At 41.6% G+C, this 27,704-nt stretch overlaps 2 protein-coding genes across 2 annotated transcripts; one reads left to right on the forward strand and one right to left on the reverse strand.

Annotated features, from left to right (window-relative positions):
- Positions 1 to 48: 48 nt before the first annotated feature.
- Positions 49 to 6,137, reverse strand: proca1 (protein interacting with cyclin A1). Its single transcript, XM_071357371.1, has 4 exons — positions 5,045 to 6,137; positions 4,761 to 4,893; positions 4,364 to 4,498; positions 49 to 4,140 (listed from the first exon to the last, which is right to left on the reverse strand). The coding sequence occupies exons 1-4, from the start codon at positions 5,760 to 5,762 to the stop codon at positions 2,265 to 2,267; spliced, it is 2,862 nt and encodes a 953-aa protein (XP_071213472.1). The 5' UTR covers positions 5,763 to 6,137; the 3' UTR covers positions 49 to 2,264.
- Positions 6,138 to 23,948: 17,811 nt separating this feature from the next.
- On the forward strand, positions 23,949 to 27,290 carry LOC139548034 (adenine phosphoribosyltransferase-like). The gene is made up of 4 exons (XM_071357327.1): positions 23,949 to 24,060; positions 24,528 to 24,654; positions 25,263 to 25,354; positions 25,528 to 27,290. The coding sequence occupies exons 1-4, from the start codon at positions 24,045 to 24,047 to the stop codon at positions 25,719 to 25,721; spliced, it is 429 nt and encodes a 142-aa protein (XP_071213428.1). The 5' UTR covers positions 23,949 to 24,044; the 3' UTR covers positions 25,722 to 27,290.
- Positions 27,291 to 27,704: the final 414 nt, after the last annotated feature.

Genomic DNA, 27,704 nt, shown 5'->3' on the forward strand with positions numbered 1-27,704 from the left:
CAATATGATTCCATTCAAAAGACCATTGAAAAACACTGTCAATGCAGCTGATTTAATATTTATTTTTATTTATTTAACCTTTATTTAACCAGGTAGGCAAATTGAGAACACGTTCTCATTTACAATTGCGACCTGGCCAAGATAAAGCAAAGCAGTTCGACACATACAACAACACATAGTTACACATGGAGTAAAACAAACATATAGTCAATGATACAGTGAAAAAAAATAAGTCTATATACAATGTGAGCAAGTGAGGTGAGATAAGGGAGGTGAAGGCAAACAAATATATGTATAAATAACTAAAAATATAAAATGTGTTAATGTGTTAATGTGTTAATATAATGTGGTATGAGGTGGGAACACTCTGTTCCCCCCAAACTGAGCTGGTCTGAATGCTTGGGTCTACTCCCAGTCTGGAACACCATCAGTAGCATGAAAGTCCTCTTTGTTATTAAGCTTTGAATACCAGTCACTGCTTACTGAAGTGTCCAACTGTTTTACTAAACTCAGCAAAAAAAGAAACGTCCTCTTTCTCTCAACTGCGTTTATTTTCAGCAAACTTAACATGTGTAAATATTTGTATGAACATAAGATTCAACAACTGAGACAAACTGAACAAGTCCCACAGAAATGGAATAATGTGTCCCTGAACAAAGGGGGAGGTCAAAATCAAAAGTAAGTCAGTATCTGGTGGGGCCACCAACTGCATTAAGTACTGCAGTGCATCTCCTCCTCATGGCCTGCACCAGATTTGTCAGTTCTTGCTGTGAGATGTTACCCCACTCTTCCACCAAGGCGCCTGCAAATCCTGTAACTCGTCGCCAAACCCACTGGCTACAGGTTATCTACTAGTCTCTGCTAGGTAAAGCCCCGCCTTATCTCAGCTCACTGGTCACCATAGCAGCACCCACTCGTAACATGCGCTCCAGCAGGTATATCTCACTGGTCACCCCCAAAGCCAATTCCTCCTTTGGTCGTCTTTCCTTCCAGTTCTCTGCTGCCAATGACTGGAACGAACTGCAAAAATCTCTGAAGCTGGAGACTCATATCACCCTCACTAGCTTTAAGCACCAGCTGTCAGAGCAGCTCACAGATCACTGCACCTGTACATAGCCCATCTGTAAACATCCCATCTATCTATCTACCTCATCCCCATACAGTATTTATTTATTTATCTTGCTCCTTTGCACCCCAGTATCTCTACTTGCACATTCATCTTCTGCACATCTACCATCCCAGTGTTTAATTGCTATATTGTAATTACTTCGCCATCATGGCCTATTTATTGCCTTAACTCCCTTATCTTACCTCATTTGCACTCACTGTATATATACTTTTTGTTTTCTTTTGTTCTACTGTATTATTGACTATGTTTTGTTTATTCCATGTGTAACTCTGTGTTGTATGTGTCGAATTGCTATGCTTTATCTTGGCCAGGTCGCAGTTGCAAATGAGAACTTGTTCTCAGCTAGCCTACCTGGTTAAATAAAGGTTAAATTAAAAAGTTAAATGTAAAAAATTGTAGTGTGTAAGAATCAGCTTAGGGATTTGAGCCTCAGTGTTACAGGGTCTTACAGCCCTCATTTAGGTGGGGAGAATAGAGTTCATAGTGAGCACGTAATCCTTTTTTAGGAATGTGACCCCTTTCATCACAATGCCTTATATCGCATTGGAAGAGACTAGAGGTCCAAAGTCCCACACAGAACAAAGGAAATAGTATTTAAACCTGGAAGAAGGCTCAGCTTTCTTGGCTTGGAGCCTGTCTGTGTATATAATATTGCAAGAATTGTTTGCAGAAAAGTAAAAGTAAGCCGTTTACGAGTAAGCAGATGAAATGGAGAACTCCCTGAACTTGGAATTCCCTAATTTCTTCCGTATTAAATATTCCCTGCTGTGTCTTGGGTGTACAGTACATGCCTACATGCACAAAAAATGAATGTGTTATTAATGAAATCATCACTTTTATAATTCATTGCATTCAATATATGCTTCTTTCCAATATTGTATTAATCATTGGTGTTTAAATGCACATACTATAATACAAAACATTATCCTGATTCTTCATTCACTTGTTTCAATTCCTGTTGAATAGTGGCACAAATGTTGATTTTACAAAACATACACAAGATGACGACTAACACATAATACACATATGTCTGAGTCTGCATAGCAGGTTTTTCTGATAGTCAAGAGCCAGACTAGTCATCTAGGACATCATTTCACTCTTTCATTCTATACTAGCAACATTGTTAGTATGAGTCTCATTGTGGTGGTTTTCTCCTTTTCTTTCTACCTAGTCTCTCTTCTGTTTTCTGGACAGTGGATTTTATTGGACTTATAGTGTGTGTGCTGGTCTGCACAGGGAAGAGGGCCTGTTCTCTGTAGTTCTCAGATTCCTGTAGATTGAACTCTCCTACTTTGTCAACTTTGAAATAGATTTCTGACGCTGAGGGTGTCAGACTTGTACCTGTTATTATTTCTTCAAGTTCAGTTTCATTGTCATTATGGATTGGAACCTTATCCTTGACAACAGTGGGTATGGTCACTTTTTTACTTTTCTTTCCACCCTCCCTCTCTTTTGATCCTTGTCTTCTCCCAGTCATAACAGGGTCGCTGGCTGTTGTGGTGAGAAGTCCCTTTTCACTGTGACTCTCTATGCTCTGTGAAGCTAGCATCTCAGCCTGCTCTGCAGCGACTACAGTGGTGGTTGTGGGGATGTTCAGTACAACAGTGCTGTCAGTAGTGACTGTATGAAGGGCATCTTCAGTGGGATTCTGAAGAGATGTGCCCTCAGCCAAAAGAGTTGATATGACTTTTCTCCTCATCTTTCTTCCCTCCCTCTCTTTCAGTCTGTGCCTTTTGGTCTCACTCAAAGTTGAGCCTACCGTCGTAGTGGTATTGGACCTCTTCTCATTGTGACTTTCTGGTCTGTGTGACACTGGCTGCCCTGCAACGCTAACAGTAGTGATGGTGGCGGCGGCTGGAGCACTTGTGCTCTCAGTAGTGATCACTTCAAGATCCTTTTCAGTAGGGTTTCGGAAAGTATCCCCCACCATGGGAAGAGTGGGAGTGATTTTCCTCCATTTATTTATTTTCTCTCTCTCCTTTGACCTGTGCCTTTTGCTTTTGATAAAAGTCACAATGGGGGTGCCGGCAGTAGCCGTAACATGTCCCTTTTCACTGTGGTTCTCTAACTTTTGTTGCGCAGGCTGATCTGCAGAGATTATGGCAGTGCTGGTAGGGACGGTCGGGGTGCCAGAGCTCTCTGTTGTGGTTGTTGGGAGGTCCTGTTTAATGGCGGTATGGCGTGTAACTCCTTTAGGGGTGACAGTTGGCGTTATGTTGCTCTGTTTTTTCCTCCCTTCCCCCTTTCTTGACCTCTGCCTTTTGGTTTTCTGTGTGGTCACAATGGGTGTGCTGGTGGTTGCAGAAAGAGATGTTGTTTCTGTGTGATCCTTCAGAGCCGGAGTTTCCAGCATTGTCTGCTCCTTCTTGACAGCAGTGGCTGAGGTGACAGAGGCATCTGCAGCACTTTCTTCATCTATACGTGGTTCATCTCTCATGACATCATTAAAAAGCTCCTCTTTCCCTCCACAATCTTTTTCACCATCACTGAAACTGTTGACATTTCTGTTCAACTGGTCAACATTCCCAGGCTCATTTACAAAGTTACTCTTATCGACAACTTCCTCTGCTTTGGTAGGACTAACTTGGTAGGACTCATCTGCTCCTTTTGAGACTGAGTCGATTTTCTGCTTCCTCTTTCTCCCTTTTCCTTTCCTTTTCTTGTTATTTTTCCCTGCAGTGTTCTTCCTCTTCTTCTTCTCTGAGGTCTGTGTCTCTCCTTTGGTGTTGTCTGTAGCTGAACCCTGAGAGGTGGAGACGGTGGCCAGAAATTTGATGAAGTCCTCAGCGACTGTGACCATGTTCCTGAGGGAGGGCTCCTCAGGGCCAGTGGTCTGGGAGCCAGAAACAGTGGACTGTGTTGTGCCTTCAGGATTGTCCTGCTCTGTGCCTGTTTCCTTTGTCTCTTTCTGAGGAGCCACGGTCAGCACGTCAATAACGTCAATACCTCCGAAATCATACGGGATGGACTCTCTAGGCACTGCAACCGGGAGCTTGTCATATTTTTTACACCTTTGGATAAGAGAGATGGAGAGAGGTTTAAAATGTGCTCCCTGTAGTGTACTATAAAGCCACTAAAAATGCTTGGATTGTTAATTCTTGTTCAATTTTTTAAATTATTTGTATTGTATTTGCAAGACATTCTAGTTCACTGTCGATGCTAGTAACATAAGCATTTTGCTGCACCTGCCACAACATGTGCATTATTAGAACTTACAGTAAATACTGTACTTACACACCATACCAGTGGCGCTCCACACATTGCTCTTCATATATGAACTGGAAACAGGGCACCTCAATGACATTGAAGAAAGCTTGGCCAACCACCCTGGAGGAAGTGTCATTGACTTTCCTCAGACACTCCTTCAACCTGCACAGATAGTGTGACAAAGAGAAAATTAGCCACTCCTGGTTACTGTAGCCTGTCTGGATGGTTTGACAGGCAGTAGTACATCATACAATTGGTTTGAGCCTCTGACTATCTAAGATAATTACTCAAGTGTATGAAGTAGTTTATTTATTTATTATTTTTAGATTATTTAAACGGAGGGATCAAAGGCATTGCATTTTGCTCATAACATTCTATTTTTTAAACAAAAAAAGGCGTTTCAACTATAATGTAGGCAACTCACGCATTATCGCAGTCACAGTGACTAAGGGGATGCCACTTGAAATTGGTGTAGCCGTATTTTGAGGAAAACGCATGGATGACGTAGGGGCAGTGGTCATGAACGCGGCAACAACTATCAGTCGCCGCGAACTCTCCTGCAAACGGCGAATGTATATTAAAAGATAACAACAAACCAACATGCACCGAAATCAGGGAAACAGTTGAATGGCTAAATGTGGTCATAATAGTTCATAATGCATCTAAAATACAGAATAACATCAAACTTTACGCAATTACACAACCTACCCAAATGGTCGTAATTATCAGCCATGTTGCCAGCTCCACACCACAGGGTTCCAGGATAAGTGAATCCTCGCTTGGATCTCCGTATGTCCTGCTTGTCATACTCGTGGACGGAATTCTCTCTCGTCTCCTTCGGTGTCTGTGCTGTTGGTGCGGCTATCCTCTCCGTGGTGACCGTCGTGCACTTTGATGTCCTCTGGAACGCTTGACAGTTGTATTTGGCTTCTGTCATGTCTGCAAAACTCAACTCCATATATTCTGGGTTGGTTATCTGGTGCTTCAGTCCCAATCTGCACACATGCATGAATGACTTCACCTGCATCTGGTTGATGGTTACTGAGCAGTCCACCAGTTTACCCGACGTGTCATGCACAGAGAGCACTTCCTCATTTCCGTCTGACACTTGGTAAAGACAATTTCCCCCAATGCCTGACATTTTGGCACAGAATGTGCCATTGAGCATGAAAAACACATCTTTACTCTGTTTCTCTGCATCTAGGGAATAATTTGGGAATTCTCCCTTGACGAAGTTTCTGTCCAGATAAGACAGAAAGAAAAAAAATACCGACCACATTACTTCAGATGGCACTTTCAGCACCACGCGCACTAAGACAGTACCACTACTTTCCCGTGTTCTCGCCAAAACCGGCTTTATAGCGACATTTCTAGTGGTGCGATTATTAATACGATGACTGACAATAATGGGAGGGGTCTGACACATAAAATTAACCCCTTCAGTGGCCGATTACACACTTTCCATTGTTTCAACAGAATCCATTGATATTGTAAGTCCGGGCTAATTTCAGAATGTGCGCAAACTGTTGCTTAAACATAAAAACACGACTATTCTACAATTACTAGCAGTTCAACATGAAAATAATCAGCCTACCTGTGCCTGAATTTTGTTAAATTCAAATGAGACAATAACTGCAGGAAAGTATATAGACAACAAGGCACGTTTGTGTGCGTTTTTGTCTTTTACACGCATTCTATTTATGTATAGGCGAATAATCAAAGAAAGCAGACCCGATATGGTTAATAGGATGCAGTGTACTACTGCTGGCAGCCTAGGCTACTCTGCCGTGGGTTGACCGCAAGTTACCTCCCCGTCCCCCTTTTCACCAAAAATCGAGATTTAGCTTTGGTGACGCTGCAAGCAAGGAGGAGGTTCTTCTCGCGCTTCCCATGGAAACAAGGATGGCGTGATTCTTCCAACCCAATAGATTGGACATCTTTTAGATTCCACAAAAGGCATTGGTGGTGACCTAAATTAGAATGTTGGAACAAACGTCTTTCTTTGTCTAGAATGGAAAGGTTTGCAAAGCTCGCACGCAATCCGCGCTCTCTCAGCAGCATGTCTGAGCAAACTGGGTTTAATTAATGTTCTTTCAGAGGTTGAAACCTACTACCGATGGAGGATGGAGAGTTGAGGTTGAGGTCATGTCAGAGGGTGCACTACTGTACCCAAGCCAAGCGTAAATACTGCCCTGGTGTCGAATGGGGTCATTTACTTGGACTGGCACTGCATGGGGGCACGGGCAGGTAATTAATCTGTTAAAGTAGCTAGCAATATCATGGAACTCATTTGACAAAAACGGACTATGCATTTTTAATATTGCCATCCATATACTGCTTTGGCAACATTTTTAGGTTTTATGGACTATTAAATATTTCACCCAATTGGCTAGGTCTGCATGTGCAGTCACTAGTCCAGACAAAAATCGGCGGTGAGTTCTAATCAGGCAACTGTTTGGTCACAAGGCAGGACTTACAATGAGCTTTCTGGAGAGGCGTAGGTATTTTGTATTTGTAGTATGATCTAAAATAAGGACGCGCGACAACGAGGTTCTAGCTCCCGCCTGTTTATTAACCTAACCCTCGCATGTCATACATGGGTACCGATACCCTCAAGGGACATCCTACTACATCTTCCCCTCTCCCATGAACAAGAACTCAACATGCATAACCACTGAAGCATAACTGAAATGCAATTTGGAAACCAGTATTATTCTCTAACATGCTACTTCCCATCCTGAAACAGTATGAAAGCATTAAATCACACAGTATGAACATTAACTTAGGTACAGTCTCTTTTTGCTGGGTATGGTCCCCAACAGTATGTTTTCTCTTCACGTAACATAGTCTTTCAGCCACTCTGGTGGCTTCACATCCCTTTTTGGGCGCGCTTGTGGCTCTGTGAGCATTCTCTCTCCTTCACCCTCTTTTTGTGCATTTTCTGTGGCCTCAGTCTGTGTGGCTGGTAGATCTGGAAGAGCTCTGAGGTGTGTTTTGTTCCTTCGTATCTCTTCTGAGCCTGTGTCCACCACATAGGAGCGTGGGGCATCCACTTTCCTCAGCACTATTGCTGGTGTCTTTGAGTTTGTAATCCACACACATTGACCTTCGGTCAGCTCTGGCCTCTCCTTAGCATGGTGTCTCCGATTAAAGTCTCCAGTTTGCGTTTGTTTCAGCCGTTTGTCCCTCTCAGCGAAGGCCTTCCTGTTAGGCCATCGGGGTTTAAGCTGAGCCGGCGAGACAGGCAATGGGGAACGCAGCCTCCTGCCCATCAGGAGCTCGGCAGGCGACGGCCCATGATGCAGTGGTGTAACTCTGTAAGCTAACAGAGCCCTGTATGGATCCGTGTTCTTTTTCAGCAGTCCTTTGACTGTTTTCACAGCTCTCTCTGCCTCACCATTACTCTGTGCATGGTAGGGGCTACTGGTCACATGTGTGAAGTCATATTCTGCGGCAAAAGCAGAAAAGGAGCTTGCAGAGAACTGGGGAGCGTTATCTGTAACCAGGACCTCAGCGACCCCTTGCCTGGAAAAAATTGACTTTAATCCATTGATAACACCAGCTGATGTGGTTATGGGTGTCTTTGCTATTTCAATGTATCTTGAGTAGTAATCTACCACTAGCAGATAAGTGTTATTTTTCCAATAGAACATATCTGCCCCTATCTTTTGCCATGGCCGTTTTGGCAGCTCTGTTGCCATCATTGGCTCCGGATGACAAGGTTGACATTTTGTACAGACCTCACACTGGGCCACCAGCTTGGCAATCTGAGTACTCAGACCAAGCCACCACACTGTTGAGCCCTCAGTCAGCCTTTGGTTATCCCCATCTATCCATCATGCACTCTGTCTAGCATTTCTGGTTGTAGAGTCTCTGGGATAACTATCCGTTGTCCTTTCATGAGAAGGTCTCCATTACAGTGGAAGTCACTTTGGTGCACCCAATAGGGCTTCAGCAGCTGAGGCAGTTCCTCCTGCCTGGGCCATCCCCTTTTGCACTGCTGCACTATCTGTCGGCAGATGTGGTCTCATTGTTGCTCCTCTGCAATCTGCTGCAGTTTGGTCTAAGATGCAGGTAGACTGTCCCTTATTGCATTAATGGACACCTGTACCTCATCCTCTAGACATTGGTCCTCCTCTGATAATGGACGTTTAATTGGGGCCCTGGAGAGTGCGTCTGCTGTGATCAGTGCCTTCCCTGGCACATACACCATCTTGTAGGTGAACCTCAGTAATCTGAGGCGGAAGCGCAGAACTCTGGGAGGCAAGTCGTCGGATTGTTAGAAGGCGGAGAGAAATTATGCAAAATCACCCGAGGCAACATTCGACTTAACCTTGGAAAAGCCCCTGGGTTAATTGAATGCTCATTACTACAAGGATTAAGTGGGTGGAAAACAATAATAATTCTGTTCTCCAGATAGCTTGTTTCCATTGGTGTTATATTTTGACCTTGATAAAAATCTGCCTATATGCTGGTAATCCGTTTGGATAGCCTTGGGACCCTTCCATAGCCTATATAACACAGCCTTTATAAACCCTTTTAATAGGCAAATAGTTACAGTTGGTATTATCAGAATAATAGTTTTAATAGAAAGTGACAATAATAAATGTATAAAATGAAATTATTCACACTAATACGCACACATTGAATTACAAAATGCTGACACTGTTATGTGACCAACAAATGAGACACGATTGAACAATCTGCTGACAACAATAATTGATTTCTCCCGATTCTTCTATTAAATATAATTTTATTAAATGGAAGGTTCTGTCGATTTCTCTGTTCTTACTATGGCGTCACAGAGTAGGTGTAACGCTCTAGGTGTCGGGGTGTTTGTGGAATCAGACGCAGGAACAGCAGAGCTTCAATAGGTTGAGTTTAATTCCCAACTTGTACACAAACAATGTCCAAACCGGACTACTGGGTGTCAAATAAACACCTGTCTTCAAACATGAAGACAAAACCAGTACACACACACGAACCACTCCCGAAATCCAAAGAAACAGACGAACAATCCCGCACAAAGAAGCAGACAGGCTGGCTGACTAATAAAGCCACCCTGATTGCTAATTCCCTCAAACCAGGTGATAACCATAAACACATAAGGAGGGGGAGGAAAAAGAGTCAGTAGCAGCTAGTAGGCTGGTGACGACGACCGCCGAGCGCCACCCGAACGGGAAGGAGAGCCTGCCTCGGTTGAAGTCGTGACAGTAGGCAAACAACTGAGCAGGCGGAGAGCCACTTCACCTCCACCTGTTGGCTGTGTAGTATCACCTAGAATTAGGAATGACTAAAATGGACATGAACCTTCCTATGATGGTATAAAGGTCAGCCAATTTGGTCAGGGAGTTGGTCAACCATGGTTTGCCAGTACTGTGATAAAATATTGTGTAAAATCCTGAATTTGAAGAATTGATCTGCACTGTATGTTTGTTAGCTAGCTAGCCAGTTTTAGAGGAATGATTCCATACATTTTTCAAATTAACTGCCAATATGCCAACATTCCATTAAAAAAATGCAGTCAATCCACAGCTATATACTGGCTCAAATCAGTTGATAGGACTTAGACGAGTTGTAAGTGCAACAAGTAGGTGATATTTTATCATACAGTATAAATTAATTTGATTTGATTATAATAGCACTCAAAGCATTCCAATATATTTTTTTGACATTTCTGGCCTGTTTACATATGTTATAAAGGCTATTTATACAGACAATTTGTATAAAAAAAACATATATTAGGTGCAAAAACTCGATTTACCCTGTAGCGGCCCAATTTTTGGAAGCAAACCAGTCGATGTTGTCCCTACGTTATATCGGCATTGAACATGTCACCCTCCCTAGGAGAGGGGGTGACCTCGACAATTTATTATTAAAACGAGAGGCTTCCTGGATCTTTAATTTAAAGACTCTTGCTCCCTTCAGTCTCAACGTAGACTTTGATCTGAAGCCATTCTCGTGATTTTGTTATTGTAAATGTTTGTAGGCCCATGTAGCCAAATTGTATCTATCAATCAAATGTATTTATAAAGCCCTTCTTACATCAGCTAATGTCACAAAGTGCTGTACAGAAACCCAGCCTAAACCCCCAAACAGCAAGCAATGCAGGTGTAGAAGCACAGTGGCTAGGAAAAACTCCCTAGAAAGGCCAGAACCTAGGAAGAAACCTAGAGAGGAACCAGGCTATGAGGGGTGGCCAGTCCTCTTCTGGCTGTACCGGGTGGAGATTATTACAGAACATGGCCAAGATGTTCAAATGTTCATAGATGACCAGTAGGGTCAAATTATAATAATACCAGTGGTTGTCGAGGGTGCAACAGGTCAGCACCTCAGGAGTAAATGTCAGTTGGCTTTTCATAGCGGATCATTCAGAGTGTCTCTAGAGAGTTGAAAACAGCAGGTCTGAGACAGGTAGCACGTCCGGTGAACAGGTCAGGGTTCCATAGCCGCAGGCAGAACAGTTGAAACTGGAGCAGCAGCACGACCAGGTGGACAGCAGAGAAAGAAAGAGAGAATTAGAGAGAGCATACTTAAATTCACACAGGACACCGGATAAGACAGGTGAAATACTCCAGATATAACAGACTGACCCTAGCTCCCGACACAAACTACTGCAGCATAAATACTGGAGGCTGAGACAGGAGGGGTCGGGAGACACTGTGGCCCCATCCGACGATACCCCGACAGGGCCAAACAGGCAGGATATAACCCCACCCATTTTGCCAAAGCACAGCCCCCACACCACTAGAGGGATATCTTCAACCACCAACTTACCATCCTGAGACAAGGCCGAGTATAGCCCACGAAGATCTCCCCCACGGCACAACCCAAGGGGGGGGCGCCAACCCTCACGTCAGTGACTCAATGATGGTATGCTATCCATTCATGTTTTGGGTTTGTTATTTTTATATCTGAGAATTAACCAATGCTATCAGGCCACACCCGACTGTGATTACAGACACCTGTGTGTGTCCTTTGACACTATATAAACTAGTCACCCCGCAGTGTTTGTCATTATAGCCTGATGAAGACAGCTTGTCTGTCGAAACGTTGGTTATTAGGTTATTAAATTATTGCATCTAAGCTCCTAGAGTGTGCGGCTCTCCTTTAATGTTTCAAGTGTTCTACCCCGCTAGCCAGCACCTCGCCTAAATTGGTGTGTGTTTCTTTCGCCTCTAGATTAATCTGTAACCGAGTAAACAGCACCCTACCGACAAAAAGCTCTTAAACGATGCCGAATTATATATTTTTTCCTGACACTGGTCAAAGACCAAAACAAGATTACTTTGAATATAGCCAAAGCGAACGTGATAATATAATTGTATCGTGTTAGGATTTATGTTTATGCACTATAGCCTGTTAGCATATTGTTTGAAGATGAATATTGTTTTGTTACACACACACACAAACAATACAGATGGGTGTGTGTGTAGGTGTGTAAGGACTGACCAACACAGGCCATAAAAGCTGTGGTCAGTCTGGAGAGGGGAGGGGTGCATCACTCTAGGCCAACCAGGGGGGTTGGGAGACTGATCAGTACCATATTAGGAATTGTTTGAGTGAAGATTCAAGGGGGAGACACAAGACGGAGCTAATCTACCCAGCAACCAGATGTGGACAAAGGAAAGCCCAAGGGGCTTGGACAAGTCCGGGTGCCCCCAAAGGCGGAGCAAGAGTCTAAACCGTGCTCAGCCTCTACTATGATAGGCCAACTGGACGAGTTGGAACCAAAACTGTCATAGTATAAGAACTGCTTTTTGAGTACATTCCACAGTTCCCTGATCTACCCTGCGCGGAGATACAGTGAACCCGTATATACGAAAATTGCATTTGCCCTTCATTGTTTGCGGTAATTAAACATAATTAAAGAAAGTTAGCAGACCTTGCTTTTTATTTATCCTGACACCGGATGTGTTACACGCAGCGTTCACAATCGGAGTCGCTTTTTGATATGCCGGGGGTAATTAGGATCTCTCGAAAGAACTTAAATTTATCTAAGAGCCAGAGGAGAATGCATCTACATACAGTCAATCTTAGTGAATATGTGCGTCAAGGCATTATTCCACAGGGACTCAGGTGGCAAAAAGAACCATCACTGGGACAGCGCACAGATGATTTCTGTGAGTGCTGGTGTGCCATCCTGAACAAATGCTTGATTGATTTAATGACATTATTTGTTGACCAGTTGAAAAAATATTTTATTGAAATGGACTGGCATATTCAATGAACTTATAAACTAACCAAGCGCTCCAGGACAAGTTGTCTAAAGAAATAAAGGGAACTTAAAATAAAGAAATTCAACCAAAACAAAAAAGGCCGAGGACAAAGTCTACTTCTGGAGAAACCCTGATAAAAGAGGTCCTCCTCTCCATGACAGACGCAGGAGGGAGGCCGCTTACATTCTATCCATCCCCGACTAACCAACAACCTACAACCAGCGCCTCATCTGCTTCCAGTGCCAGTTTTTTTATCCAACGAGAGACTTGACCGACGGAAGCGCAGAGATGGCCGCGGACATGCGCACCGACGAGATGCCGCACCCGACGGGGTAAGAAGAAACGACTACCAGAGGCAGAGGGACGGTCCCAGACCCCACGGGACTGAGTGTCTTCAATTTATCAAGCAAGATATTGAGCCCTGCCCATATTAGAGGGTTATATTTTGTGCCTACAACTCAGTGCAACGATTTCGATGTTAAGGTAGACATGTTTAGGTTTTTTAGAGACATCCGTTTAAGGGAATACTTTAGCTCCCCTAATCGTGATATTTCTACTGAACATGTAGGTTGCTGACCTGCACATATTCCGACTCCTTTTAGAAGTAAGAGTTATTATGTACCTCCATCCAATCGCAATCACTCTATTGAGACATATTGGAGACTCGTTGAAAAAGAGATCGTTCATCTCCTTAAGAACTAACAGGAGTACATATCTTTCCATAATTTACCTCAATCCGATACGTCATTCCTTACCCGCCCTACTGATAAGGGTGGGTCGGTTGTGCTCAGGGATAGGACTGTTTAAGTAAATGAGTGTCATAGACAACTGTTTGACAACACCTTTTACAAGAAACTCAGAAGTGACCCCACTGACCAATTTCAGAACACTATCTTTACTGTCCTAGATGGGTATTTAAGTTCTGGTCAGATAACCAAAAAAGAACACGACTGTTTGGCTATTCAACACCCTAAAATTGCAACTTTTTATACTTTGCCGAAATTACACAAGAATGTTACAAAATCTCCAGGGCGCCCTATTGTAGCGGGCATTGATGCAGTAACGGCCCCTATCGACTTTTGTTGACTTTTTTATTAGACCACTCGCAGAACAGCGCCCCTCCTTTGTAAAGGACACCAGCAGTATGATCTCTACTATCGACTCTCTTGATCCTCTCCCTGATAATACTTTGTTAGTTACTTTTGATGTTGAGTCGTTATACACTAATATTCCACACGAGGGCGGTATTGAAGCTATGGAACATTTTCTTCTGCACGTGACCCTAATGAACTACTTTCCAGTGCATGCATTATAACATTGGCTGAAATAGTACTCACACACAAAACTACTTCATGTTTCTAAATGATTTCTTTATTCAGACGAAGGGTACTGCTATGGGATCCTCCATGGCTCCTAACTATACTAATTTGTATGTTGGTTACATGGAGAAACAGTCAATGTTCAAACCTCTCAAATGTTTTCTTGCCTAACATTATTTGGAAAAGGAATATTGATGATATTTTTGTTCTATGGAGGGGTGATGCAAAACAGATCCAGGCATTCCATGCTTTTCTTAACTCTTGTTCTGAGCATCTGAGATTTACTTTGCAATCTGACACGTCAAATCAGTTTCCTTGATCTTCTGTGAGGATAATGTTCTATGCGCTGATCTTTACAGGAAACCTACTGATCGTAACAGTTTGTTGAGGGCTGATAGTTGTCACCCGCTTCCCTTGAAAAACAGTTTGCCATACAGCTAATTCTGTCGATAAAAAAAAAATGCAAAAAAAAGAAAGAAAAAGATTTCGACAGAAAAATGGCTGAAACGCAAAGAAAATTCAAGAAGAGGGGGTACAAAGATGGCCAGATTAATACTGCCATTGAGAAAATTCAAAACAAACAGAGACATTTTTCAAGGACAGTCTCGCAAAAAGAAGCATTCTTGCGTTCTAACTGCGCGCTATGCAAAGTGCTTTGAACAAATTAAGGGAATCGTTCAAACATTGGCACATTCTAAACTCCGATGACAGTATCGGTAATGTGTTTTCAGGCGCTCCCTTGGTCGTATTCTCGCGGGGCAGAAATCTCTGAGATCAATCGGTAAACTCTGATTTACCACCCTGTACAACGTCTATTTGCGCCCCTACTGGATGGAAACCACACGTGTAATGGCTGTGCTCAATGCAATGGCACTTATAAATGAAGATCCTTTAAACACCCCCGAACAGGGAAACATATCCAATCAAAGGTGTCAACATGTGCTCCACTAGGTCAGTTGTTTATCTTATAACTTGTCCTTGTGGTAAAAATGATGTGGGTAAAACAAAGCGCGAATTAAAAGTATGAATCTTGAAGCATCGTAGCACCATTAGGTGCAAAAACTCGATTTACCAGTAGCGACCCACTTTTTGGAAGCAAACCACTGGATTTCGTCCCTAAATTATAGGGGGTGACCTCTACAATTATAGGGGGTGACCTCTACAATTTATTGTAAAAACGAAAGGCTGCCTGGATCTTAAATTTAAAGACTCTTACTCCCTTCGGTCTCAACGTAGACTTTGAGCTGAAGTCATTCTTGTGATTATTGGGATTTTGCTTTTGTAAATGTTTGTAGGCCTTTGTAGCCTAATTGTATCTATGATCGTTTGCTATCCATTCATGTTTTTGGTATGTTATTTTTATATCTGAGAATTAACCAACGATATCAGGCCACACCTGGCCGTGATTAGACACCTGTGTGTGTCCTTTGATACAATATAAACTAGTCACCCTGCAGTGTTAGTCATTATACCCTGATGAAGACAGCTTGTCTGTCGAAACGTTGGTTATTAGGTTATTAAATGATTGCATCTGAGCTCCTAGAGTGTGCACTCTCCTTTAATTTTTCAAGTCTTCTATGCCTGAATTGGTGTGTTTCTTTCGACCTCTATATAAAACCCATATAAACTCTATTTATTTAAAATATTTTAGGGTGACAATAATGCTATTACACAATTTCTGATCTATCACACGGCTTAACAAATTTAACAAAATAGGCTACGTTTCAAAATAAATGTTTAACTGTTACTGAGGTTTATATGTTGTAAAATGACAAGGGGGATTTGTTCATTTGAATTTTGTTTTATTATTTAAATGAATTACCGAAATTGATGGTCTTATTGATTACTGTTCTCCTGGCAGCAGGATCACAGATTCGTCACTACACTGTGGGGCCCCCTTGTTGAGGATCAGCGGGGCAGAGGTGTTGTTGCCTACCTTCACTACTTGGGGTCGGCCCGTCGAAGTTCAGGACCCAGTTAGACAGGGAGGGGTCTAGACCCAGGGCCCTGAGCTTAGTGATGAACTTGGAGGGCTCTAAGGTGTGGAAGGCTGAGCTATAGTCGATGAACAGCATTCTTACATAGGTATTTCTGTTGTCCAGGTGGAATAGGGCAGTGTGCAGCACAATGGCGATTGCATTGTTTGTGAATCTGTTGGGATGATATGCAAATTGTATTGGGTCTAGGGGTGCCGGGTAAGGTGGAGATGACATGGTCCTTACCTAGCCTCTCAAAGCACTTCATGATGACAAAAGTGAGTGCTACAGGGCGATAGTCATTTAGTTCAGTTACCTTAGCTTTCTTGGGTACAGGAACAATGGTGGACATCTTGAAGCAAGTGGGGCCAACAGACTGGGATATGGAAAGATTGAATACAGTTGAAGTCGGAAGTTTACATACACTTAGGTAGGAGTCATTAAAACTTGTTTTTCAACCTCCACAAATTTCTTGATAATTAGGGATAGGCGTCCAGCTAGCGGGAAAACTTCCGGTGAAACTAGAGGGCGCGCAATTCAAATAAATAATCATACAAATTATGGATATCAAACATTTAGGCACATATAAGTGTCTTATATCGGCTGAAAGCTTAAATTGTTAATCTAACTGCATTGTCTGATTTACAGTAGCTATTACAGCAAAAACATGCCATGCGATTGTTTGAGGACGGCGCCCCACATCAAAATATTTTTCCACTGGCACAGGTTTCATACATTCAAATAACGATTAACAATTCACTTACTTTTTGAAAATCTTCCTCTGATTTGTCATCCAAAGGGTCCCAGCTATAACATGTAGTGTCGTTTTTTTAGATAAAATCCTTCTTTATATCCCAAAAAGTCAGTTTAGTTGGCGCCATCAATTTGAGTAATCCACTCGTTGAACATGCAGAGAAAGGAATCTACCCCTAAACAAGTCAAAATACTTTTATATTTACTCTTCAGATACCCTAAAATGTAATCAAAATATAATATTTCTTACGGAAAGAAGTATGTTCAATAAGAAACCGATTTTAGCAGGTGCGTACTGTCTTCATGGCGTGCGCAAACACGAATTTCCAAGACTGTGTCCCTGTACTAAAACTGATATTTCTTATTTGTTTTTGAAGTTACAAGCCTGAAACCTTGACCATAGACTCCTGACACCCTGTGGAAGCCATAGGAATTGCATCCAGGGAGCAAATTTTCAATATTACATTTTACTTGCCTTTTTAAGAGGATGGTCTCTCAACAACAACAAAAATATTAGGTTGGTTTTTCTTTGGATTTTCTCCTACCATATCTATTGTTATATTCCCCTACATTATTTTTTAAATTTCTACAAACTGTTTTCTGTTTTCACTACAAAGTGTTTTCTTTCCAATGGTACCAATTATATGCATATCCTGGCTTCAGGGCCTGAGCAACAGGCAGTTTACTTTGGGCACGTCACTCAGGTGGAAAAGGAGAAAAAAGGGGCCTTTCCCTAAGAAGTTTTAACAAACCATAGTTTTGGCAAGTCGATAAGGACATCTACTTTGTGCATGACACAAGTAATTTTTCCAACAATTGTTGACAGACAGATTATTTCACTGTATCACAATTCCAGTGGGTCAGAAGTTAACATAGACTAAGTTGCCTGTGCCATTAAACAGCTTGGAAAATTCCAGAAAATTGTGTCATGGCTTTAGAAGCTTCTGATAGGCTAATTGACATAATTTGAGTCAATTGGAGGTGTACCTGTGGATGTATTTCAAGGCCTACCTTCAAACTCAGTGCCTTTTTACTTGACATCATGGGAAAATCAAAAGAAATCAGCCAAGACCTCAGAAAAAAAATTGTAGACCTTCACAAGTCTGGTTCATCCTTGGGAGCAATTTCCAAATGCCTGAAGGTACCACGTTCATCTGTACAAACAATAGTACGCAAGTATAAACACCATGGGACCACGCAGCCGTCATACCGCTCAGGAAGGAGATGCGTTCTGTCTCCTAGAGATGAACGTGCTTTGGTGCAAAAAGTTCAAATCAATCCCAGAACAACAGCAAAGGACATTGTGAAGATGCTGGAGGAAACGGGTACAAAAGTACCTATATCCACAGTAAAACAAGTCCTATAGCGACATAACCTGAAAGGCCGCTCAGAAAGGAAGAAGTCACTGCTCCAAAACAGCCATAAAAAAAGCCAGACTATGGTTTGGAACTGCACATGGGGACAAAGATCGTACTTTTTGGAGAAATGTCCTCTGGTCTGATGAAACAAAAATAGAACTGTTTGGCCATAATGACCATCGTTATGTTTGGAGGAAAAAGGGGGAGGCTTGCAAGCCAAAGAACACCATCCCAACCATGAAGCACGGGGGAGGCAGCATCATGTTGTGGGGGTGCTTTGCTGCAGGAGGGTCTGGTGCACTTCACAAAATTGATGTCATCATGAGGCAGGAAAATTATGTGGATATATTGAAGCAACATCTCAACACATCGGTCAGGAAGTTAAAGCTTGGTCGCAAATGGGTCTTCCAAATGGACAATGACCCCAAGAATACTTCCAAAGTTGTGGAAAAATGGCTTAAGTACAACAAAGTCAAGGTATTGGAGTGGCCATCACAAAGCCCTGACCTCAATCCTATAGAAAATGTGTGGGCAGACCTGAAAAAGCGTGTGCGAGCAAGGAGGCCTACAAATCTGACTCAGTTACACCAGCTCTGTCAGGAGGAATGGGCCAAAATTCACCCAACTTATTGTGGGAAGCTTGTGGAAGGCTACCCGAAACACTTGACCCAAGTTAAACAATTTAAAGGCAATGCTTTTTAAAGGCAATGCTCAAAAGCTGAAATAAATCATTTTCTCTACTATTATTCTGACATTTCAGATTCTTAAAATAAAGTGGTGATCCTAACTGACCTAAAACAGGGAATTTTGTGAAAAACTGAGTTTAAATGTATTTGGCTAAGGTGTATGTAAACCTCCAACTTCAACTATGTGTCCGTAAATACTCCAACCAGCTGGTCTGCACATGGTTTGAGGACGCGGCTTGGGATGCCATCTGGTGAGGGTTAACACGCATAAATTACTTACTCACGTCGGCCACGGAGAACGAGTGCTCGTAAGCGCCGGGGGCCGCGTCAGTGGCCTGATGTTTTCTTTGCTCAATTAGTGTTGAATTTGGTTAACAAAAAATGAAATGGCTTATTTGCAAGGTGTGGCTTATTTGATAGAATAGAGATTTTGTAATGCTTAAGTTGTTACAAGTGTACTGATATAAGTAGGACACGTGACATCCCGGCAACTTTGAGAAAAAACATTTTATATCGGATATGTGCCTGTTGTTCACATGCATACAGTGCCTTGCAAAAGTATTCACCCTCCTTGGCATTTTTCCTATTTTGCTGCTTTACAACCTGTACTTTAAATAGATTTTTATTTGGATTTCATGTAATGGACATATACAAAATAGTCCAAATTGGTGAAGTGAGATGAAAAAATAACTTGTTTCAAAAAAAAATTAAAAGGAAAAGTGGTGCGTGCACATGTATTCACCCGCTTTGCTATGAAGCCCCTAAATAAGCTCTGGTGCAACCAATTACCTTCAGAAGTCACATAATTAATTAAATAAAGTCCACCTGTGTGCAATCTAAATGTCACATGATCTCAGTATATATACACCTGTTTTGAAAGGCCCCAGAGTCTGCAACACCACTATGCAAGGGGCACCACCAAGCATGCGGCACCATGAAGACCAAGGAGCTCTCCAAACAGGTCAGGGACAAAGTTGTGGAGAAGTACAGATCAGGGTTGGGTTATAAAAAAATATCAGAAACTTTGAACATCCCACGGAGCACCATTAAATCCAAAAATGGAAAGACTATTGCACCACAACAAACCTGCCATAAGAGGGCCGCCCACCAAAACTCATGGACCAGGCAAGGAGTGCATTAATCAGAGAGGCAACAAAGTGACCAAAGATAACCCTGAAGGAGCTGAAAAGCTCCACAGCGGAGATTGGAGTATCTGTCCATAGGACCACTTTAAGCCATACACTCCACAGAGCTGGGCTTTACGGAAGAGTGGCCAGAAAAAAGACATTGCTTAAAGAAGAAAATAAGCAAACACGTTTGGTGTTCGCCAAAAGGCATGTGGGAGACTCCCCAAACATATGGAAAAGGTACTCTGGTCAGATAAGACTAAAATGTAGCTTTATGGCCATCAAGGAAAACACTATGTCTGGCACAAACCCAACACCTCCCATTACCCCGAGAACACCATCCCCACAGTGAAGCATGGTGGTGGCAGCATCATGCTGTGGGGATGTTTTTCATCGGCAGGGACTGGGAAACTGGTCAGAATTGAAGGAATGATGGATGGCGCTAAGTACAGGGAAATTCATGAGGGAAACCTGTTTCAGTTTTCCAGAGATTTGAGACTGGGACGGAGGTTGACCTTCCAGCAGGACAATGACCCTAAGCATACTGCTGAAGCCACACACTCATTTAAAATGTCTTGGAATGGCCTAGTCAAAGCCCAGACCTCAATCCAAATTGAGAATCTGCGGTATGACTTAAAGATTGCGTTACACCAGCAGGAACCCATCCAACTTGAAGGAGCTGGAGCAGTTTTGCCTTGAAGAATGGGCAAAAATCCCAGTGGCTAGATGTGCCAAGTTTATAGAGACATATCCCAAGAGACTTGCAGCTGTAATTGCTGCAAAAGGTGGCTCTACAAAGTATTGACTTTGGGGGGTGAATAGTTATGCACACTCAAGTAAAAAAAATTGTCTTATTTCTTGTTTGTTTAACAATAACAAATATTTTGCATCTTCAAAGTGGTAGACATGTTGTGTAAATCAAATGATACAAACCCCCCAAAAATGAATTTTAATTCCAGGTTGTAAAGCCAACAAAATAGGAAAAATGCCAAGGGGGGCGAATACTTTCGCAAGCCGCTGTATCTGCCCTCTCATTGGCTAGAATGGTCTCAGCTGATTTTGACTCCTCCCGACTGCCTTCGATTTTTTAAGACATTTATTTCCATTGTTAGAGCGGCCACATGAGTATATGGTCAATATAATGGATAATCTGTGTGCAAGGCAAACACAGCGTTCCATTGGAAATGAATGTACTTTAGGTGTACCAAAACACAATGACGCGGTCGGTCTGATCGAGGCATCACCCTCGGAGTTTCGACAGCAACACTTGACAACGTAGGGCCCTCCGAGCGAGTTGGTAAAGGAGAGGGTCTGGTTTGGGATCATAGCGATAGATAGAGGACTCATCTTTATATCTGTGCCATTATAGTGTCTGTGACCGCATCGGCAGCGCCATTGCGTCTAAAACCCATAGGAATCGCCACCCAGTTGACTACTTTGATTACTTTAAAATGGCGGAAGCATGGTGGAAGCCCTCAATGGTGCTGCCCATGCCAAAATGGACTTTTGGCCACTAGAGGACTCTATCATTCTCTACATTTGGGATTCACCAGTTATTTGTGTGCAGTACATCTTCACAGACTCCACCACACCACAGCATTGTAAATCTATTTAATTTGTAATGGTTAAAGCTTTTTGTTGTCATTGTTAACTTGTAAAAACATAGCATTAGATCATCATTTATCAGAAAGTCAACTGAAAATCGATGAAATACAACATTGCATAATTTAGATTTCGTTTTATAATTTAAAACAGAAAACTTTCAAATATTTTGGCCCTATTTAGAGTCATCTTCTGTGCTATTTGAACGGAATACACTTCATATTATTGCAATAACGATTCGATTTTAATTTTAACCAATGTTATTAACTTTTGCTCCAATTGTGTGTTAAATTTACATGTGATGTTTCTTGACATGTTTCTTGACATTACTAAAATTATTTGAAATATTGCAATAACAATTTCAGGGTCTAGCAGAATGAACACTTTGGCTGTTCCAACAGACAGGGGGAAAGGCTAGTACCTTTCCCTAATGGCACCAAACACCAAAGGACCAAAGTTTGCCTGGTTGGACCCATCAAGACTTTACTGTAATTCCTAGGAACTAGTGATACACCTTTAGTTACTATCCTGTTTCTTTTTATCCTGATCAGTCTTTGTTCATTTCAAGCATACCCATACCATGATGCAGCCACCACCATGCTTGCAAATAAGGAGGCAGTTACTCAGTGATGTGTTTTGTTTGCCACAAACATAGGTTTTGCATTTAGGCCAAAAAGTGTATTCCTTTGCCATGTTTTTTTTTCTTCAATATTACTTTAGTGCCTTATTGCAAATGCACAGGATGTATGTTTTATTCTGTATATTTGTATTTAGGTCTTTATTGTGGAGTCACTACAATGTTGTTTATCTATCCTCATTTTTCTCCCATCACAGCCATTGAACTCTATAATTGTTTTTAAATCACCAATGGTGACATCCTTGAGCATTTTTCCTTCCTGTCCGGCAGCTCAGTTCAGAAGGACGACTGTATCTTTGATGTGTCTGGGTGGTTTAATACATAATCCAAAGCATATTTATTAACTTCACCATGCTTAAAGAGATATTCAATGTCTGATTTATTATTGTTACCCGTCTACCAAGCACTGACCTTCTTTATTAGGCTTTCGAAAATCTCCCTGGTTTTTGTAGTTGAATCTGTACTTGAAATTCAACACTTGACTGAGGGACCTTACAGATGGATGTATGGGGGACAAAGGAAAGGGTAGTCATTAAACAAATCATGTCAACTCCTATTATTTCACACAGAGTGAATCCATGTAACTTATGTGATTTGTTAAGCCAAATGTTGATCCTGAACTAATTTAGGCTTGCCTTAAAAAAGGGGGGTAAACACTTATGCAACGACTATACACTCACTGGCCAGTTCATTAGGTACACCCATATAGTACAGGGTCGGACACTCCTTTGCCTCCAAAACAGCCCGAATTCATGGATTCTATAAGGTGTCAGAAACGTTTGTTGCTTAATTGCGTGAAAAGGCCAGAAGGGCGGCCATTTCTGAGATACTGGATCCGGCATGCCTGGCACCCACGCTCAAAGTCACTTACACGGAACCCAAACTGGCTGCGCGCGCGCCATCGTGCATAAATGTATTTTGTCCCCTACACCAAACACGATCACGACACGCAGGTTAAAATATCAAAACAAACTCTGAACCAATTACATTAATTTGGGAACAGGTTGAAAAGCATTAAACATTTATGGCAATTTAGCTAGTTGCCTTGCACTTGCTAGCTAATTTGTCCTATTTAGCTAGCTTGCTGTTGCTAGCTAATTTGTCCTGGGATATAAACATTGAGTTGTTATTTTACCTGAAATGCACAAGGTCCTCTACTCCGACAATTAATCCACACATAAAACGGTCAACCGAATCGTTTCTAGTCATCTCTCCTCCTTCCAGGCTTTTTCATCTTTGAACTTATATGGTGATTGGCATCTAAACTTTCATAGTATTACTACACCGACCTGCAACACAGTTCATCTTTCAATCACCCACGTGGGTATAACCAATGAGGAGATGGCACGTGGGTACCCGCTTCTATAAACCAATGAGGAGATGGGAGACGCAGAACTTGCAGCGCGATCTACGTCAGAAATAGAAAGGAGTTCTATTTTAGCCCTTGGCAACACAGACGCGCACGAGCAGTGTGGGTGCAATAATTGAATAACAAAGATTTCTAAATTTATTGTGCGGGGTGGTCAGCCTATTATGTCACTCGTTTTGATTACATTCAATCTAACAGTAATGGAATGCCTCGATGCCTGCTTTATATAGCAAGCCACAGCCACATAACACACTGTCCATAGGAGCGATTCATTTTCGTGAACGGGATGGTGTACCTAATAAACTGACCAGTGAGTGTATTTTAGTTTCTTTATTATTAATTTGTAAAGATCAAGATCAAGTATTTTGTGTAGATCAATGACAAATCACAATTAAATATATTTCAATCCCACTTTGTAACAAAAACAAAATGTGAAGAAATACAAGGGCGGTGAATACTAACTATAACTAATTTCCCATGCAGTGTGTAAAATGTGTATTTTTCCCAGTGCATATACTGTAAAGATACTGTAAGGAAACCAATAGCAGTCCGGGTGGTCATTCTGGTTCATTCTGTATCTAATCCAGGCACTGTCAGATTGTGTGAAGGACCTCTGTCCATTCCAGAATGAGGCCATTGACTTGGTCGCGGGTATAGATGCAATGGGATTCATCCTCGGTAAACAACTAGTCAATAATGTTTCAGGAAAACATACAATCTCAACCAATATGCTCATGTGTTGTTGCTGAAGTGTGGCTGCATGCGATTTACTGCATACTAATTTTATTTCACATCCAGCAAGCTCGACTGAAAGGGCAGGAAACCTAACCACTCTGAATTATACTTAATTTAGGGGTAGTACACATTTAGGTCCTGCTTGGGCAATTGCCACAATGACACGCTTTAAGAGTAAAATATCACACCATGCAACACAAAACAAAAGCCTTGCAAAATCAATCATACTATGTGTGAAAGGGATCTGTATGGCTTGATCTACATGTAATGCTGCTGTCACTTCAATCAGGCATATACATCTTCTGAGAGAAAATATTGATTGGTGAAATGAACTCTCACAATCTCATCAATACAACAACAGTCTATCTGTGCTGTTTCTAAGATGTCATTTTTATCTTGGTGGTTTTCAGGATCATCTGTGGCCACAACCCTTGGAAAGGGCTTTCTGGCTATCCGTAAAGCAGGACACCTGTGCATACAAATCCAGAGCCAAGAGTACAGGGACTACTCAGGCAGAGAGAAGATGGAGGTTCACCTGTATGTGTTAATGCCATCACACTGACACAATTGCTTTCCTTGGTGAATAAGTCACCAGAGTCTATGGCCAAGGAAGGGACATCACTCATCTAAGGTTTCAAGAGTCCTGCCTTGTTTGTAGAATCCAGAGGTGAAGGATAAAGAGAGAGACTCATTAACATGAATGTAGCAAGACAACATACAGTGTGATAGACAAGCTCAATGAACCCACAAGCTAAGAGGCAGTATGGCCTGTTTTGGCTCTGACTGTTTGTATTTGTTTCAATGAATGCAAGCATGGCCTCATTTCCTGTGACAATATAGTGTTGGTGCAGGAACCAAGGGCCCTAGTCTGTAGCAAAGAGTTTGTATAGCCACTGAACACCTTTGTATTTAAGTAAACATTTCCCCTTCAAGGAGATTCTCTGAATGTGTTTTGTCCTCTAACTCAGTAGGACTGCCGGTGTGCATACTGTGAGTTAAGAGCTTGAATATAAATACAGTGGACATCCCAAATAGCACCCTATTCCATTATTTTGACCAGTGCCCATAGAGCAAGTAATGCACTATGTAGGGAATAGGGTACCATTTGGGACACAACCACTAGTTGGTCTCTCTCTGTGCTGCAGGGCTCCAGGTGCTGATAGTGGACCAGTGGATAGAGACCGGAGGAACCATGAAGGCTGCTATCAAACTGGTGGAGCGGCAGGGAGCTACTGTTGTAAGTCAGTGTGTAATCACAGTGCCAGACAATGTCTCATTGTAGGTAGGCTAGATTTGAAATAATCTGTTGTATCACTGAAAAGTGCTAAAAATATATACTTGAATCACAACTGTATACTGTAAAGTTTTCTATCTGAATTACTATCAAGTAAAAGTAATGCATATTTGCAGGTGTTGCTGCTGTGGCCATTGAGAACAGCGAGGGAGGGAAGTGGATCAAGGAGAAATACAAACACTTTCACTGCATCCCAGAGGAACTACAGATTCAAATTGACAAACAATATCTTGACTCCTTCCAAGAGCTTCGCCAGTTAAATGCTCAAACTCAATGTCATGCAGTTCCGAGCAGGGTAGGCAATCTCTAACTGTGCTGACAAGGATTCTATGTTACTCTAGTATGGTGCTTTGTCCAAGAAGTCACTAAGATCATGTATTGCCTTGGAGTGGTGAATGCATTCAATTATTTTGGCTTATATACAAGCATATTGTATATATAGTACCTAGTGAAAGTGTAAACAAATTCAATATAAAAATGGATTCGATTTTTTCCCCATAGAGATCCACATTTTCAAAGTGAAAGAAATTACAGCTGTGAATCATTTTGAATAATATTCTACCAACTTTGTACAACTCTTAGGGCAACATACACGGCAGTTTATTAGGTACACCACCCTGTTCACAAAAATGGTGTGGTTCTACAAATAGTGAGTCACGTGGCCATGGCTTGCTATATAAAGCAGGCAGACAAGCATTCAGTTACTGTTAGATTGAAAGTTAGAATGGGCACAACGAGTGACCTAAGCGACTGAGCGTAGTATGATTGCCAGTGCCAGGCGGGCCGGTTTCAGTATCTCAGAAACGACCGGCCTCTTGGGCTTTTCGTGCACAACAGTGTCTAGACTTTACCGAGAATGGTACGAAAACATTTATTTAAAAAACTCCAGTCGATAGCGACAGTCCTGTGGGCGAAAACAGCTTGTTGATGAGAGGTCGAAGAAGAAACTACAGGTTTGTGGTGGCAGCATCATATTATGGGTATGCTTGTCACCAGCAGGGACTGGGGACAGGATGAAAATAAAAAGTTATGGATCATAGTCCAAGTAAAAAGTTATAGGAAATCCCACCTCAGTCTTCTGAAAACATAACCCTGGGATATATATTTCTTTTAATTCAACAACATTACCCAAATTGTAATGCCAAAGATGCACCAGAATGGCTTTCCAGGAGGTGTTGAGTGTTCCTAAATAGTCCAGTCTCCATCCTGACTTAAATCTGCTTTAAAAAAAAACAAGACAATGTTCGAATATTGCTGTCCATCAATGATTCCCAACCAAATTTACTGAGCTTGAGCAATTTTGACAAAAACAATGGATATACAGTATGTTGCCCTAAGAGTTGTGCAAGGTTGATAGAATCTTATTAAAAATGATTCACAGCTGCAATAGCTGCCAAAGATGCTTCCATCAAGTATTAACTCTGGGGTGTGAAGACATACAGTATGCAATCAATGCATCCTCATTTTTTATTTCTTAGTAATTTAATATATATATATTTTCAAAGTGAATATATATATATTTTCATATATATATTTTCAAAGTGAATATATATATATTTTCAAAGTGAATATATATATTCACTTTGAAAATGTGTAGATAGATATTGTAAGAAAAATATGTAATGGAATACATTTTTTTATTTAATTTTAAGGCAGCAAAATTTGAAGACTGTGTAGACTTTCACTATCAACTGTATGTATAATTGTTTTATATTAAGAGGCCCAGGCTAATATGACAAACAGTTATTAAGCATAATTTAATAACAGATTAGTGATTCATCCTATATAAAGTAAGCTTTACAATCACTGCTCTGTATCAAATCAAACAACTGTTTACTGGTAATAAGACTTTATAATTATAAAACAAATCATTCTAAGTGGGGCAAAAAAGTATTTAGTCAGCCACCAATTGTGCAAGTTCTCCCACTTAAAAAGATGAGGCCTGTAATTTTCATCATAGGTACACTTCAACTATGAAAGACAAAATGAGAAAAAAAATCCAGAAAATCACATTGTAGGATTTTTAATGAATTTATTACATTTACATTTTTACATTTAGGTCATTTAGCAGACGCTCTTATCCAGAGCGACTTACAAATTGGTGCATTCACCTTATGATATCCAGTGGAACAACCACTTTACAATAGTGCATCTAACTCTTTAAAGGGGGGGGGGGTAGAAGGATTACTTTATCCTATCCTAGGTATTCCTTAAAGAGGTGGGGTTTCAGGTGTCTCCGGAAGGTGGTGATTGACTCCGCTGACCTGGCGTCGTGAGGGAGTTTGTTCCACCA

The sequence above is a fragment of the Salvelinus alpinus genome, chromosome 21 (assembly GCF_045679555.1).
Source record: "Salvelinus alpinus chromosome 21, SLU_Salpinus.1, whole genome shotgun sequence".
Taxonomy (NCBI): Eukaryota; Metazoa; Chordata; class Actinopteri; order Salmoniformes; family Salmonidae; genus Salvelinus; species Salvelinus alpinus.